Source organism: Elephas maximus, chromosome 20 (genome assembly GCF_024166365.1).
Source record: "Elephas maximus indicus isolate mEleMax1 chromosome 20, mEleMax1 primary haplotype, whole genome shotgun sequence".
Taxonomy (NCBI): Eukaryota; Metazoa; Chordata; class Mammalia; order Proboscidea; family Elephantidae; genus Elephas; species Elephas maximus.
In genome coordinates, this window is record NC_064838.1 from 53,489,642 (window position 1) to 53,504,013 (window position 14,372).

Consider the following 14,372-nt stretch of genomic DNA (forward strand, 5'->3'; position numbering starts at 1 on the left):
CACAACCTCTAAGAACCTTTGTGATTGAGTTTATAGTACTTATTGAGGTGCACCTTTGTGCTGTGCTGAATCAGGGCAGTTTACAAAAGACACCTGGATAGCCTATAAAAGAAGTTGAACTGAATGAACCTCTTTAAAAAAAAAAAAAAAAAGTTGCCATCAAGGTGATACCAACTCATAGCGATGCTATAGGACAGAATAGAACTGCTCCATAGGGTTTCCAAGGCTGTAATCTGTATGGAAGCAGACTGCCACATCTTTAGCCCACAGAACAGCTGGTGGGATCGAACCACCAACTGTTTGGTTGGCAGCCAAGTTCTTAACCATTGCACCACTGGGGCTCCTTGAATGACCTCTAAGGATCCTGGTAATTCTGAAATTCTGAGCTTTTCAGGCTGATATTGTAAACCACTGTAAGCTCATTTCAGCCTCTCTGAATCCTAGTGATTCTGCAAGTCCAGCTCAAGTGCCGCCTCCTTCAGGAAGCCTTCCTGGTGTATGCTTTCTGCTCAGAATTCTTGGGACTTGCAGAGTGCATACAGTGCAGTTGAGCTGTGGCATTTGTTGCAGGGTTAGGATCACCTCCCATGCACCCAGCTGCATGAGGCACCTCTGTGGCCTTCTGGGACCTGGAGGCTCCCCTTTGACTCATGTGGCTATGCCTCTCCTCAGGTCCCTGCAGCCCATCCCCCTCACCACTGCGCAGTGTGTATGCAGTTTGTGCGGAAGGAAAACCTACTCTCTCTGGCTTGTCAGCACCAGTTTTGCCGCAGCTGCTGGGAGCAGCACTGCTCAGTACTTGTCAAGGACGGCGTGGGCGTGGGTGAGTCTGCCACAGACTTTCTAAAAGACTGGGCTGAAGTCTTTATCTTCGACTCTGCCTTTTCAGGTACTCGAGTAAACTGAGTGTTTTCTTCTGACCCTGATTACGGTTCCCAAATACACCAGTTTGAACACTGGCAAAGTTTTCCCCAGTCCTCAGCAGAAAGTTAAGCAGAAAGAGAAAGTTAAGGATATTGTGGGGCGCATATGTTGGTGTGAGTGCAAGGGTGCAGTCTCTCGACTTTTGGGAAAACTGTCTTCAAGCTGTCTACCCTGTGTTGATCCTCCGAGTCACAGCCATAGCTCAGAAACACCCAGAGCTTGCTGCTGTTTAGGTGACAGCACAAATCAAATTTGATGATACTTACAGGAGCATTTGTTACACTATGATTTGATGACATTGAAACCAAATGAGCATCACATTAATTGGTATCTGCAGAATCTCATGTGTATTGGTGATGATCACTTGCACGTCATATTAAACTTCATAAAACTCAGTTGCTGGTCAAGAACCCTATAGGAATCTTTTGATGATTTTTTTTTTTTTTAAGTGGTGCTGTTGGTGATGTGTATGTAATTTGAGATAATATTTTAGGTGCATCACTTGGCAAATATGTTAATTACCCTCTGAATAAATTCGATTGATTAAAGGGGTTTTTTTCAATAATTTTTATTGTGCTTGAAGTGAAAGTTTACAAATCAAGTCAGTCTCTCACATAAAAACTTATATACACCTTACTACATACTCCCACTTACTCTCCCCCAATGAGTCAGCCCGCTCCCTCCTTCCAGTCTCTCCCTTTGTGACTGTTTTGCCAGTTTCTAACCCCCTCTATCCTCCCATCTCCCCTTCAGACAGGAGATGCCAACATAGTCTCAAGTGTCCACCTGTAAAGGGTTCTTTTTATGGAATCTGAATTTTACTTATTGGCCGATCCTTAAGAATTGACTCCAAGTATAGTGCTGTGTCTCCTACTACTCCTACTCTATCAGGTTGTCTTTGTTCAATAGGAGTCTCTTGTATGGCTCAGGATTGCCTGCTCCGAACACCAGAGGACTTTGTGTTTCCGTTGTTGCCTAATGAAGAATTGAGAGACAAATACAGACGCTACCTCTTCAGGGACTATGTGGAGGTATGACCAGCCCCTTGTTCTGCTGTCTGTCTTCTTGGGCCTACCATCCACCAGAGGCTGTCCACAGTTATTTTATAGTTTGGGCTGCTATTAGGTGCAGTCATTTGAAGACAGAGCTCTATGGCTTTAAGAAAGTTTGAAAACCATTAGAGTGGTAGTGAAGAGCACAGACCCCGGAGTCAGGAAGTATGAATCCGAGTCTGTTGCTTCTTCATTATGTGACCTCCGATCCTCTTCTGTAGATTGGGCAGGCATCCGTCGTTACCTGGGAGAACAGTAGATGTTTGAGCGCTCGGGGTCTAATTTGGGGCAGTCAATGGGGTGTCTTCATTGTTTCCCCTTGGTGTGTTTACAGAGTCATTACCAGCTCCAGCTGTGCCCTGGTGCAGACTGCCCCATGGTTATCCGGGTACAGGAGCCCAGAGCTCGCCGAGTGCAGTGCAATCGATGCAACGAGGTCTTCTGGTAAGAGTGAGTGTGAGTGCTGAGCAGCCCTGGGCTCATACCCTCGCATCCGCTACAGCGCCACTGCTGTTGCTCTATATGAGGGCAGATCTGTGAAAGGCAGGGTCTCTGAGCCGGACGAGCAGCTCTGCTCCAGGAGGGAACTCATGTTCCACACGTTGTTTGATGATACTCAGTCTGGAGACAAGGAAGTGGCACAGACTCTTGGGGAATGTGTTGTGGTTTATTCTACTAAGACTCATGACTTAGAAATTGTGTGCGTCCTTGGGTATGTATCTGTCTGAACAGATAATTCACATATTACTGTTTAAAAAGCCACAACCTTTAAAGTTTTTTTTTTTTAATAATTTTTATTGAGCTTTAAGTGAACGTTTACAAATCAAGTCAGTCTGTCACTACAGCCTTTAAAGTTTTAATCGTTACCTATCTTGGCCTTTCTTGGCTAATTTTTTTAAAGCTGTAATTCACAAATTGATTTTGCATAGTGCAGAGTTTAAGTCTGATTTCCAGTCAGCATACTTTATAAAGGGCTGCAGACTCTCCGCATGCCGAGAAGGCAGAATTCAGAATCTGTAGGCGCTTGTTTTCTGTTTTAGCATTTTCTGCAATGTCAGAAAATTAGAAACCACATAAACATGTCAGTAAGTTAACTTATCAATACCTTAAACACCATATAGCCGTCAGAATTTAAAAAAGAAAGCTACATAGCAACACACAAAGAAGCTTTCTTGTGTATGTTGTTAGTTGCCGTTGAGTTGATTCCAACTCATGGTGACCCCATGTGTGCAGAGTAGTACCTGTCAGAAGCAGATTGCCAGGCCTGCCTTCTAAGGTGTCTCTGGGTGGGTTTGAACTGCCTACCTCTCAGCTAGTGGTTGAGCGTTTAACCGTTTGTGCCACCTTGGATTCCTCTCTTGGCATAAAGAATGCAGAATTGTGTGCTTTATGATTATTGTGTAAAAGCTGTCAAGTGGGTGGGAAAGTCATTTTTTCCAAATAAAAATGTGATGAAAGGTAGGCATCATGTTGTGCTAGTGAGGTTTTGAGTTCTTTCTTCACGCTTCTGTGTTCCTGTCAAGCTCTGTATGGTCCTTGGTGGTGGGGCATAAAGTGAGGTTGCAGATTCTTGTCTGGTGACCTGAGCCTGGGCAGGCAGTCACAGCAGATTAGAGCTTCATGTTTACCATACATTCTTTCTGGATCAAGCTGGAGCAGAAAATTTGAAAAGCAGAGCTTTTTGCTATTACTCGGTTTGCCTATTATGGTGTCACTTGCAGAATTTTAGTATTATTAGGTACTTGGCATTTTCACCAATAGGTTACGCTTCTCAGAAAAAAAGCATTGTTGCTGCACTCTTGGATTTGGGGGTGGGAGATGATTAATGTAGACTAGAGAATCACTCACTACGATCAGCGATAGATCTCCTTTCATTCAGCATATGCCAGGTACCTTAAGTGAACAGGTAATGGTCTACATCCTAGAGCATAGACTTGGAAGCAAATAAACTGCAGAGTGAAGTGGGAAGGGCCGTATGCTGAATAAAGAAGAATAGAGGAAGGAGTGCCTGCCTGGTGGAGGGGTTGGAGAGGAAGTCATCAACAAGGACTTTCCAGAGGAGGTAAGGTCTAGATTTCAGGTAGAAGGAGGAGTTGCTGAAGTGTATGTGGAGGAAGCGGTGGGGATGACTCCAGGCCAGGGATGTGAATGCTTTCTGACATCACTGAGGTGTAATCCATAACTAGGAGATGGTGGCACATGTTACCTGCAGTTGATGCTTTGCTTCTTGGAGTTGTCACTCATAGGGATATATGAGGAGAGGCTGGAAGCTGGGTGAATGCTTGTTGACTGAATTAGACAGGTTTAATTTGTCTTTGTTTTTTTCTGTTTTCATTATTCAAGGGTTGGGATACTCTTTCTACAGAAGGGACAAGCTGCATGGCTCATCTAACTAGGGGTTAACTTGCCCATTCAGTAAGTGTGATGAGAATAGCTAAAGTTTGCTGAAGGCTTACCAGATGACAGGCATTATCCTGATTACTTTACCTGCATCATCACTACTGTGTATGATTTATACGATGTTCACCCTTATTTTTATAGGTGAGGAAGTCAAGACACAAGGTAACCCAGCTAGTAAATGGCAGAGTCGTAATTTAGGTCTTAGTCTGTTGCCCTAATCCTGCCTCCCTGGAAGATTCATGGTGGGGCTTCAGAAAAACTACATGGAAAATGTGTGTGTGTATCCACATATGCCTGCCTTTCAAGATATTGAGGGAGTCTGTGGCCCTCCAAAGGTTAATATAATTGCTGCTAATGTAATTCTTCTCCATCCTTAATGTCCAACATTATTAATTTTTCTCCCTGGGCCGTGTGTGTGGCTATCTGAGGGTCCTTACTATCCACAAGATTGTGTTGGCTTGGACAAAAAGCAAATTGAGAACATGAGAGACAGACCCAATGAGCATTTGGATGTTTTTCTTTTCTGATTTAAGTTTCAAGTGTCGTCAGATGTATCATATCCCCTACAGTGCACAGGTTCTGACGTTCGTGTGTCCTGATGTGCATGTGTGGCTGGGAGGTGAGAAGTGGATCTCAGGCCTGGCTTGGGTCTGAGCCAAAGCATCCTTCACAGAGCACCCCACCATGCCCTTGGAGAGTTTGAGCTCTGCGTTTGACATCCTTTCAGGAAGGGTTGACACCGCATAAAATACGTAAAACAGAAGCATTCCATTTGGGGGTGTAGTGAGCATGTATTAAAAGGGTTCAGATTGAAGAGAAGTTCACACAGTATTTCAGTATAATTTTAGGTAAATAAAAGCCCCAAAGGCCTTTAAAGGTGGCCCTGCCTTCTTGAAAAGCTTTAGTTCAGGATCAGTTGGCTTGGACAAAAGGAAAGTTTAAAACATGAGACCCTGACTTGACCAGTCTTTAAATGTTATTTCTTTTCTGATTTTAAGTTTCAAGTGTCGTCAGATGTATCACGCCCCCACAGACTGCGCCACAATCCGGAAATGGCTCACGAAGTGTGCAGACGACTCTGAAACGGCCAACTACATTAGTGCTCACACTAAAGACGTAAGGACCGTGTCTTACCTGTCATGGATCTGCCCTCCTTAGTGCTGTCCAAGGCCTTGCCCGGGAGATGTGTCACCTGAGAGCAGAACACCCAGTGCCCTTGCTGGAGGCTGCAGACCCTCCCCCACACTTGGCAGAATTTGTAGCAGTGTATTGTAAGATGACTTGGGTGCATGTATTTTACTCAAATGTTGAAATGCCTGGAAAAGTTTGACCCAAAAGAAAATTAATCAGAAGAACTAGTCTTTCTTGAATGCCTACCAGGCTTTCGCCAGGACATCGAACCAGTTCATTCCGGTTTGAATCCCTACTGAGAATTTGCATTTCTGACAAGTTCCCAAGTGATGCTAATGCTGCTGGTTAGGAACCAGTTTGAGAACCACTAGTAGAGGAGCAGTTCTCAAATTTTATCATACATAAGAATGACCTGGGAATCTTGTTAAAATGTAGATTCTGATTCAGTATGGTATATCTGGCGTGGAAACGAAAATTCTCAGCAGGTGTTTGAACCAGGCCTTTGGGAAGGAGAAGGTTAATAGCCACAGCTGATAAATAGCAAAGCTGTAATGTAAGCCCACTCTGCCTAGTACTCATTCTACAGCTTCCCATGAGAAGCGTGTCCTGTATCCCTTGAGCCCTGGGTGACCTGACACCCTAGGCTGTACCCTGTGCCAGTCACTTGCAGAGTCAGTGAACTCACAAGCACAGCTGTGACCATGATGTCATTGTCTTAGGCCGGGTTTTCTAGAGGAGCAAAACCAGTGTTGTGTGTGTATAAATATGTTGTTGTTGTTAGGTGCCGTCGAGTCGGTTCCGACTCATAGCAACCCTATGCACAGCAGAACAAAACACTGCCGGTCCTGTGCCATCCTTAGAATCGTTGTTATGCTTGAGCTCATTGTTGAAGCCACTGTCAATCCACCTTGTTGAGGGTCTTCCTCTTTTCCGCTGACCCTGTACTCTGCCAAGCATGATGTCCTTCTCCAGGGACTGATCCCTCCTGACAACATGTCCAAAGTATGTAAGACGCAGTCTCGCCATCCTTGCCTCTAAGGAGCATTCTGGCCGCACTTCTTCCAAGACAGATTTGTTCTTTCTCTTGGCAGTCCATGGTATATTCAATATTCTTTGCCAGCACCACAATTCAAAGGCGTCAACTCTTCTTCGGCCTTCCTTATTCATTGTCCAGCTTTCACATGCATATGATGTGATTGAAAATACCATGGCTTGGGTCAGGTGCACCTTAGTCTTCAAGGTGACGTCTTTGCTCTTCAACACTTGGAAGAGGTCCTTTGCAGCAGATTTGCCCAATGCAATGCATCTTTTGATTTCTTGACTGCTGCTTCCATGGCTGTTGATTGTGGATCCAAGTAAAATGAAATCCTTGACAACTTCAGTCTTTTCTCTGTTTATCATGATGTTGCTCCTTGGTCCAGTTGTGAGGATTTTTTTTTCTTTATGTTGAGGTGTAATCTATACTGTAGGCTGTGGTCTTTGATCTTCATTAGTAAGTGCTTCAAACCTTCTCCACTTTCAGCAAGCAAGGTTGTGTCATCTGCATAACTCAGGTTGTTAATGAGTCTTCCTCAAATCCTGATGCCCCGTTCTTCTTCATATAGTCCAGCTTCTCGTATTATTTGTTCAGCATACAGATTAAATAGGTATAGTGAAAGAATACAACCCTGGTGTACACCTTTCCTGACTTTAAACCAATCAGTATCCCCTTGTTCTGTCCGAACAACTGCCTCTTGATCTGTGTAAAGGTTCCTCATGAACACAATTAAGTGTTCTGGAATTCCCATTTTTCGCAGTGTTTTCCATAGTTTGTTATGATCCACACAGTCGAACGCCTTTGCATAGTCAATAAAACACAGGTAAACATCCTTCTGGTATTCTCTGCTTTCAGCCAGGATCCATCTGACATCAGCAATGGTATCCCCGGTTCCATGTCCTCTTCTGAAACCAGCCTGAATTTCTGGCTGTTCCCTGTTGATATACTGCTGCAGCATACTGCTGCAGCAGTTTTTGAATGATCTTCAGCAAAATTTTGCTTGCGTGTGATATTAATGATATTGTTCTATAATTTCCACATTCGGTTGGATCACCTTTCTTGGGAATAGGCATAAATATGGATCTCTTCCAGTCAGTTGGCCAGGAAGCAGTCTTCCATATTTCTTGGCGTAGATGAGTGAGCATCTCCAGCACTGCATCTGTTTGTTGAAACATCTCAATTGATATTCCATCAGTTCCTAGTGCCTTCAGAGCAGCTTGGACTTCTTCCTTCAGTACCATCGGTTCCTGATCATATGCTACCTCTTGAAATGGTTGAATATCAACTAATTTTTTTGGTATAATGACTGTGTGTATTCCTTCCATCTTCTTTTGATGTGTCCTGCGTCGTTTAATATTTTCCCCATGGAATCCTTCACTGTTGCAACTCGAGGCTTGAATTTTTTCTTCAGTTCTTTCAGCTTGAGAAACGCCGAGCATGTTCTTCCCTTTTGGTTTTCCATCTCCAGCTCTTTGCACATGTCATTATAGTAAATATATAGAGATTTATTTCAAGGAAATGACTCACACAGTTGTGGAGGCTGGCAAGTCCCAAATCCGCAGGTCAGATGTCAGGCCGGAGGCTTCTCCTGACTCACGTGGTTGCAGGGCTGATGAACCCAAAATCAGCAGGTCAGTCAGAAGGTTGCTGGCTCACGGGGTTGCGGGAGCTCGCGAATCCCAAAATCTGCAGGTCAGATGGCAGGCTGCTGGCTTATGTCCTCAGAACCCGAGGTCAAAAAGTGATAAGTCAGATGCAGGATTGAGAGAGCTTGAGCTTTACCATAACATCCATATACATCGGATGTAGGCCACACCCCAAGGAACTCCCCCTTTCAGTTGATTGGGGGATCACAAAATGGAGGATGATTACATAATATCTGTTAAACTACTGAGAATTATGGCCTAGCCAAGTTGACAACCTTAACCATCACAGTCTACCCTGTGTCACCTTGGCACCTGTACACATCTCCTTAAACCATGCATGATCCCTAGATAAAGACAGTTACGAAGTCTTACTTGGACCTAACGTGATACACTAACACGCATACAGTTGAAAATGCACTAGCCCTGTTTACATCTTATGTGGTAAGTAATGAAATAAGGGGAGGAAAACAAAGATATTTGATATACACACACAAAACAAGGAGAAAATACTCAAAACAGTTACAGTCCTCGTTTCTACAACTGGTCACGTGGTTGTAGCTGGTATTTAGAACTACCGTCTTCACCACCCATTTCGTATTCCCTTTGCCCTCAGTAAGCACCTCAGCAGGTTGTGGTTCTTGATGAGATGACCCAGACCATTCCTGAAGGGTCTGGGTCATTACTTTGGTTGCCCTAGTTTTCCATTGACTTTAATCACAGAGCATGGTGGTATTAGGAGGTGTCCTAAGGGACCTCCTGCATTCCAGACATACTCTTCTTTACCTCCATTATGTAATACCAATCCAGTTTCACCTTGGTAATCAGTCACACCAGCCAATATGGTAGCTCCCTTCTTTGTTGATCCAGAGGCATGAGGAGCCCGAAGTGGCCAGGTGGCATTCTTTTTGTGTGTGTGTGTGTGTGCTTTAAGTGAAAGTTTATAAATCAGGTCATTCTCTCATACGAAAATTTACATACAGGTGGTATTCTTAAGTTCAGTTCAGGGGAATCAGTGTTGTGTCTCCTGGTGAGAGCATTCTACCCTTTGGAACTAAGACCTCTAGACCTGCAGAGCATAGGGTTGTGGGGACAGGAAACAAAAGTTTTATCAGTGGGTCACTAGGGGTAATAGTGAGTGGTGCCGTTCCCATTTCCACCCCTTGATTCCTGGAGCCATGAATTCTGGCTGTGAGAGAAACAGCACCATGTATTGGACACTGGTTTAGAGCATATACAGCCTCCTGGAGAACATTGCCCCAACCCCACAAGGTATTACTACCTAGCTGGTGCCATAATTGTGTCTTTAGAAGGCCATTCCATTGTTCTGTCAAGCCAACTGCTTCAGGGTGATGGGGACATGGTAAGACCAGTGAATTCCGTAAGCGTGGTCCCACTTGTTGCACTTCATTTGCTGTAAAGTGAGTTCCTTGATCCACGGCGATGCTGTGTGGGATATCATGATGGTAGATAGTCATTAAACATAGTTGACTTCATGGCTGTGAGAGAGCACAGCATCAGACTGGTCTCTGCATCACTGCGTGAGATTGCTGGCATCTCTCAAGTGAGAGGAGTGAGCTTTAGAGGTTGTTCCCTTGCGCTCTTCTGGAAGCAGAATTCCAGGGAAGCTGACCAAGACAGTCCACTGTGGCAGCTCTTATGCTTTCTTTGGCAACCTTCCCAAGCAGGCAGGCTTTCTGCTGACTTGGCTTGTGCTTAATCTGAGCAGTTTCGTGGCAGGGACAGATGGTGGAAGACTTAGCGGGGCTCAGCTGGTGCTTGGAGTGTTTCAAAGCCAAACATGCTGACCTCATTTCCTTGAATTGCTGTTCTAGCCTCAGCGACCTGCCACATTTAAGTGAGTTGCTCCTCCCTAGAAGTGCTCGCACAATGAGCTACTGGGCACAGGTGCCAGGAGCTTTGTGTAATTTGTCTTAGAACCGGCCTGATCGTGTGTGAGCCTAACGGCGCCCTTCTGTCTCCTCAGTGTCCCAAGTGCAACATCTGCATTGAGAAGAACGGAGGCTGCAATCACATGGTGAGCACAGACGCCGGTACACTTTGCATGTGTGGTATGGAGCCTTTGGTCAGCATGCCCTTAACGTGTTCTCTTCTGTTTCCCTCTGACAGCAATGCTCCAAGTGTAAACACGGTGAGTCCCAGGCTTGGTGCTCAAGGCCCAGTGTCGTGGTCTGTGTTTCTTGTGCTTGGGTCTCCATTGCTTGTTTAGTGAGTACTTCTGTAGTGAAATAACAAAACACAGGCAAACCCCAGTCACTTAAAGTCATAATAATGGTCATAAAGCAGCTCTGATTTTTTATTCATTGATTCATGCATTCTTATTATCCTCCCACTGCCATCTTGCTGACACCTATAGTCAAAAGTCAAGTTTGGGATTACTTTAGACTCTCATGACTTTAGTGTGTTCTTTTTATTCTTTTTGCCAAGGCAGGTAAGTAGCATAGGCTTTTCTTACTACCTTACAGGTACTTCTAGAACTGGTTGTACATGGTTATTACCCAAATGTATTGCCATCGAGTCAAATCTGACTCATAGCAGCCCTGCAGGACAGAGTAGAACTTCCCCATAGGGTTTCCAAGGCTGTACCTCTTTGTGGGAGCAGACTGCCACATCCTTCTCACACGGAGTTGTTGGTGGGTTCAAACCACCAGCCATTTGGTGAGCGTCTAAGTATTTAACCACTGTTCCGCCAGGTCCCCTCCATGGTTTTACCAGAGGTAGTAAAATAGTAGTTTTCCTTTGAGGGTTTGTAAAATTCCCAGAAAGAGTTTTGATTTGTCCTTTCAGGTTTCTATCTGTCAGGAACAAGTTACACAGATAGAACCTGTTGGTTTTGCAAGACCAAGTGAAAAAACAAAATTCTTCCAAGTAGAAAATGTGTCCAAATGGGTCTTCTACATAACTGCTTAGCTGCTGGCCAGGAGGCCTTGAGAATTTCTCCTTGTAAGATCCCATGCTAATGCTATACCTGTGTTCTCCCAGCAGCCCTGTAATCAGGGTAGACATGGCAAGGTCTTAGACAGGAGCAGTGATTCTGAAGTATAGAATGAAGACAGGCCCAGGGCAGCGGTGTATTTCCTTGACGGGGTCTCACTGCAGCTGTGTATATGTGTTTGGAGGAGGTGAATAAGACACATGTACAGTTTAAAGAGAATGCAAAGTGAACACCCCTGTACCTACCACATGCCTGGTACTTAAGAAGCGCCCTGCATGTCCCTACCCAGTCCTAGTCTCCTTTTTCCTTGCTTTGCTGTATAGTTAATACCACCTCTACAGGCAACCCTAAGCAATGTATTATTCTTTTAAAAGAGTAGCAGGCACATTCCTTTAAAAGAGCACCTAGCTTATTGCCACTGTTAGATGAAGGCTCCCAGGAAGAGACAAATTGAACAGCCTCTGGGTCTGTGGGTCTGGCTTTAGCTTCCCTAAAACTTTACAAGAGCCCCTTTTGGGAAGTCAGTGAGCCAAGTTATGAGGGTGAATCCTAGGAAGCAGTACTTACCACAGTCAGGGTCTCTGGCAGAGAGAGAATGTAGACCAGGTACTGGATATTTAGCAGAACTGTGGTTGGCCCCTCTCCATTAGATTGCAATTACTGTTTGGATGTATAGCATCCAAAAAGGGATCTTTATTTTTCCCCCTTTCCTTCCTCAGTGTGGAAGTGTAATCATAATTTTGAGTATGACCTTTTGGGTAGATGTAGATTTTATAGAATGTGCTCTTTAAAAAGGAAAAAGAAAAGTTTATTCCAAGCTTTATACACAAAACAGGTTCCTTGGATTGGTGTTGTGAGGGTGAGAGGTGATCTGGAGTATAGTTTGTACAGATGATGGTTCTGATGTCCAGGCAAGCCTCAGTTGGACAGGCTTCTGTCTCTAACATTAGCATTGACACAGAGACCAGCACTCTTCGTACAGCCAGCATCTGCCTGTGTTGGATTAAAAAGACACAAAGCACATGTGCTCCTGGAATCAAGAACACCTGTAGACTGTTCATATCAGCAAGGAGAGGTTATAGGCAGGGACAGTTGGATGCGACAGGGATGAGAGATGCACGTTCCCTCTGGAAAGAGGCACCCTTGGGAAGTTCTGGTCAGGTGGCACCCCTGGAGCAAGATCTCTGCTCTGGGCTGCTCCACTGTTTGTCCCACAGAATTGCCTATGCCTCTAGAGGAATGTGGAGTTGTCTTGTGAGTGTAAATGAATGTTATCTGTTCTGTGCAGACTTTTGCTGGATGTGTCTAGGAGATTGGAAGACCCATGGCAGCGAGTACTACGAGTGTAGTCGGTACAAGGAGAATCCTGACATTGTTAACCAGAGCCAGCAGGCCCAGGCCAGGGAGGCCCTCAAGAAGTACTTGTTCTACTTCGAGAGGGTAGGTGTCCTCTCCTGCACGTGCCACTCAAGGTTTGGCTACTCCAGCTGGTCTGCTAGGGTGGGATTCCCAGTGGCTGGTAGTGAGAGCATGCCTGTGCACACAGAAGTCAGTGGGTGGAGCTCATGTAGTGACCTTGGGTGCTGCCTACATAGATGTGGCTTTCAGACTCTACAGGGCATCCAAAGCTGATGGGGAAGTCTATGGTACTGACCTTGAATGGAAGGAAGGACAATGAAGGGCTGCCAGATAGTCTTTTCCATCCAGTGCCATCTACTAGATTTAGAAGGCAGTTTCCTTCCAGGGAGACCTTTCAGAAGCCCACAGAGCATAGCACATTTGGTTTCTAATCACAGTAAAATGGTGGGTGTCTAGCTTTGCTTAGTGTTCAGGACCAGGGCCCTGTTGCCGCAGAGGGGAAGAGTGATCTGGCAGGCAGGCAGCAGCATTAAATAGGGTTACATTGTATACTGAAGAAGTCTCCTTCCTGCCCTCTCAAGGACATCAAACCAAACCCACTGCCATCGAGTCAATTCTGACACATAGCAGTCCTATAAGAGAGTAGAACTGCCCCATAGGGTTTCCATGGCAGGCTGTAAATCTTTACAGAAGCAGGCTGCCACATCTTTTTCTTGCAGAGCAGCTGGTGGATTCGAACTGCTGACCTTTCGGTTAACAGCTGAGCACTTTAACCACAGTACCACCAGGGCTCCCTTCTCAAGGACATATGGCCCTGTAACTTAGAGGTGGCTGTGGCCATGCCTTGCCAGCCAAGCTGTCTATGCCGAACTCCTGTGTGGACCTCCACATTTTCCCAGGACTTCTGCAACTTTCTCTCCTTCCTCTCATGTCCTGCAGTGGGAAAACCACAACAAAAGCTTACAGCTGGAGGCACAGACATACCAGCGGATTCATGAGAAGATTCAGGAGAGGGTCATGAACAACCTGGGGACGTGGATTGACTGGCAGTACCTACAGAACGCTGCCAAGCTCTTGGCCAAGGTGTGTACCACTGCACTCTTCCACCTTCCGCTGGACGCCTTGCCCTGTCCTGGCAAGACCCCTTAGGGTGGGAGGCCCTTGGTGGGGTGGGTGCTCAGCACACCGTGCAGCTCTGTATGCTCCTGCTTATGGGTCCACGTTTACCTGGGCCAGGCCCACTGAGGACCCAGCCCTCTGCTGGATGTCTAGGGGATTTCCAAGAAGAGTGCTCTACTGCCTCTTCAGGGAAGGAGCTGCAGGAAAAACCAGAGCGCTTTTCTTCTTCTTTTGTCCCCATCCATGCATCACTCAAAGGAAAATAAGAGATTGTCTTTGGACAAGTGTTGAGCTAGATGTGTGGACTCTGGGTCCGACTAGAGAGGGAAGAGCCATTGAGGCAGCTGCTGGTAATAAATCACAGTTTGAAAAAGGAACCATAGGTGTTCTGTGACCATTTTTCCTTCTTTTATCCCAGTGTCTTCCCCTAGTTCATCCTCTCTGGCTTGGTGGTTTTGTTCAGGCCCATACCTATAGAGCTAAGCTAATTTGCATGGTGGGGTAAGAATTATAAAAGCCACCTGAGATGTGGGTAGGTTAGAATCACACGGTCCTCACTTACCTCTCCTGTTGCAGTGTCGATACACCTTGCAATACACCTACCCATATGCATACTACATGGAGTCTGGACCCAGGAAGAAACTGGTAAGGCAAAGCAACCCCTCCACTCTACCTTCTTAGCTCCCATAGGTACTCTTTCTACTGGTGCTTTGCAGGAAAGCAAGGACCAGACCCTGGTCATTGGGAGGACA

At 45.5% G+C, this 14,372-nt stretch overlaps 1 protein-coding gene across 4 annotated transcripts in view; it reads left to right on the top strand.

The window, feature by feature from the left end:
• ARIH2 (ariadne RBR E3 ubiquitin protein ligase 2) overlaps positions 1-14,372 on the top strand; it is a 62,462-nt gene that overhangs the window by 44,460 nt on the left and 3,630 nt on the right. For all 4 annotated transcript variants that reach the window (XM_049861899.1, XM_049861900.1, XM_049861901.1 and 1 more), the window contains 9 exons: positions 673-823; positions 1,834-1,955; positions 2,311-2,420; positions 5,375-5,492; positions 10,174-10,224; positions 10,317-10,338; positions 12,431-12,582; positions 13,441-13,584; positions 14,197-14,265. In XM_049861899.1, coding sequence (XP_049717856.1) covers positions 673-823; positions 1,834-1,955; positions 2,311-2,420; positions 5,375-5,492; positions 10,174-10,224; positions 10,317-10,338; positions 12,431-12,582; positions 13,441-13,584; positions 14,197-14,265 — 939 coding nt within the window. The remainder of the gene's footprint in view (positions 1-672; positions 824-1,833; positions 1,956-2,310; positions 2,421-5,374; positions 5,493-10,173; positions 10,225-10,316; positions 10,339-12,430; positions 12,583-13,440; positions 13,585-14,196; positions 14,266-14,372) is intronic.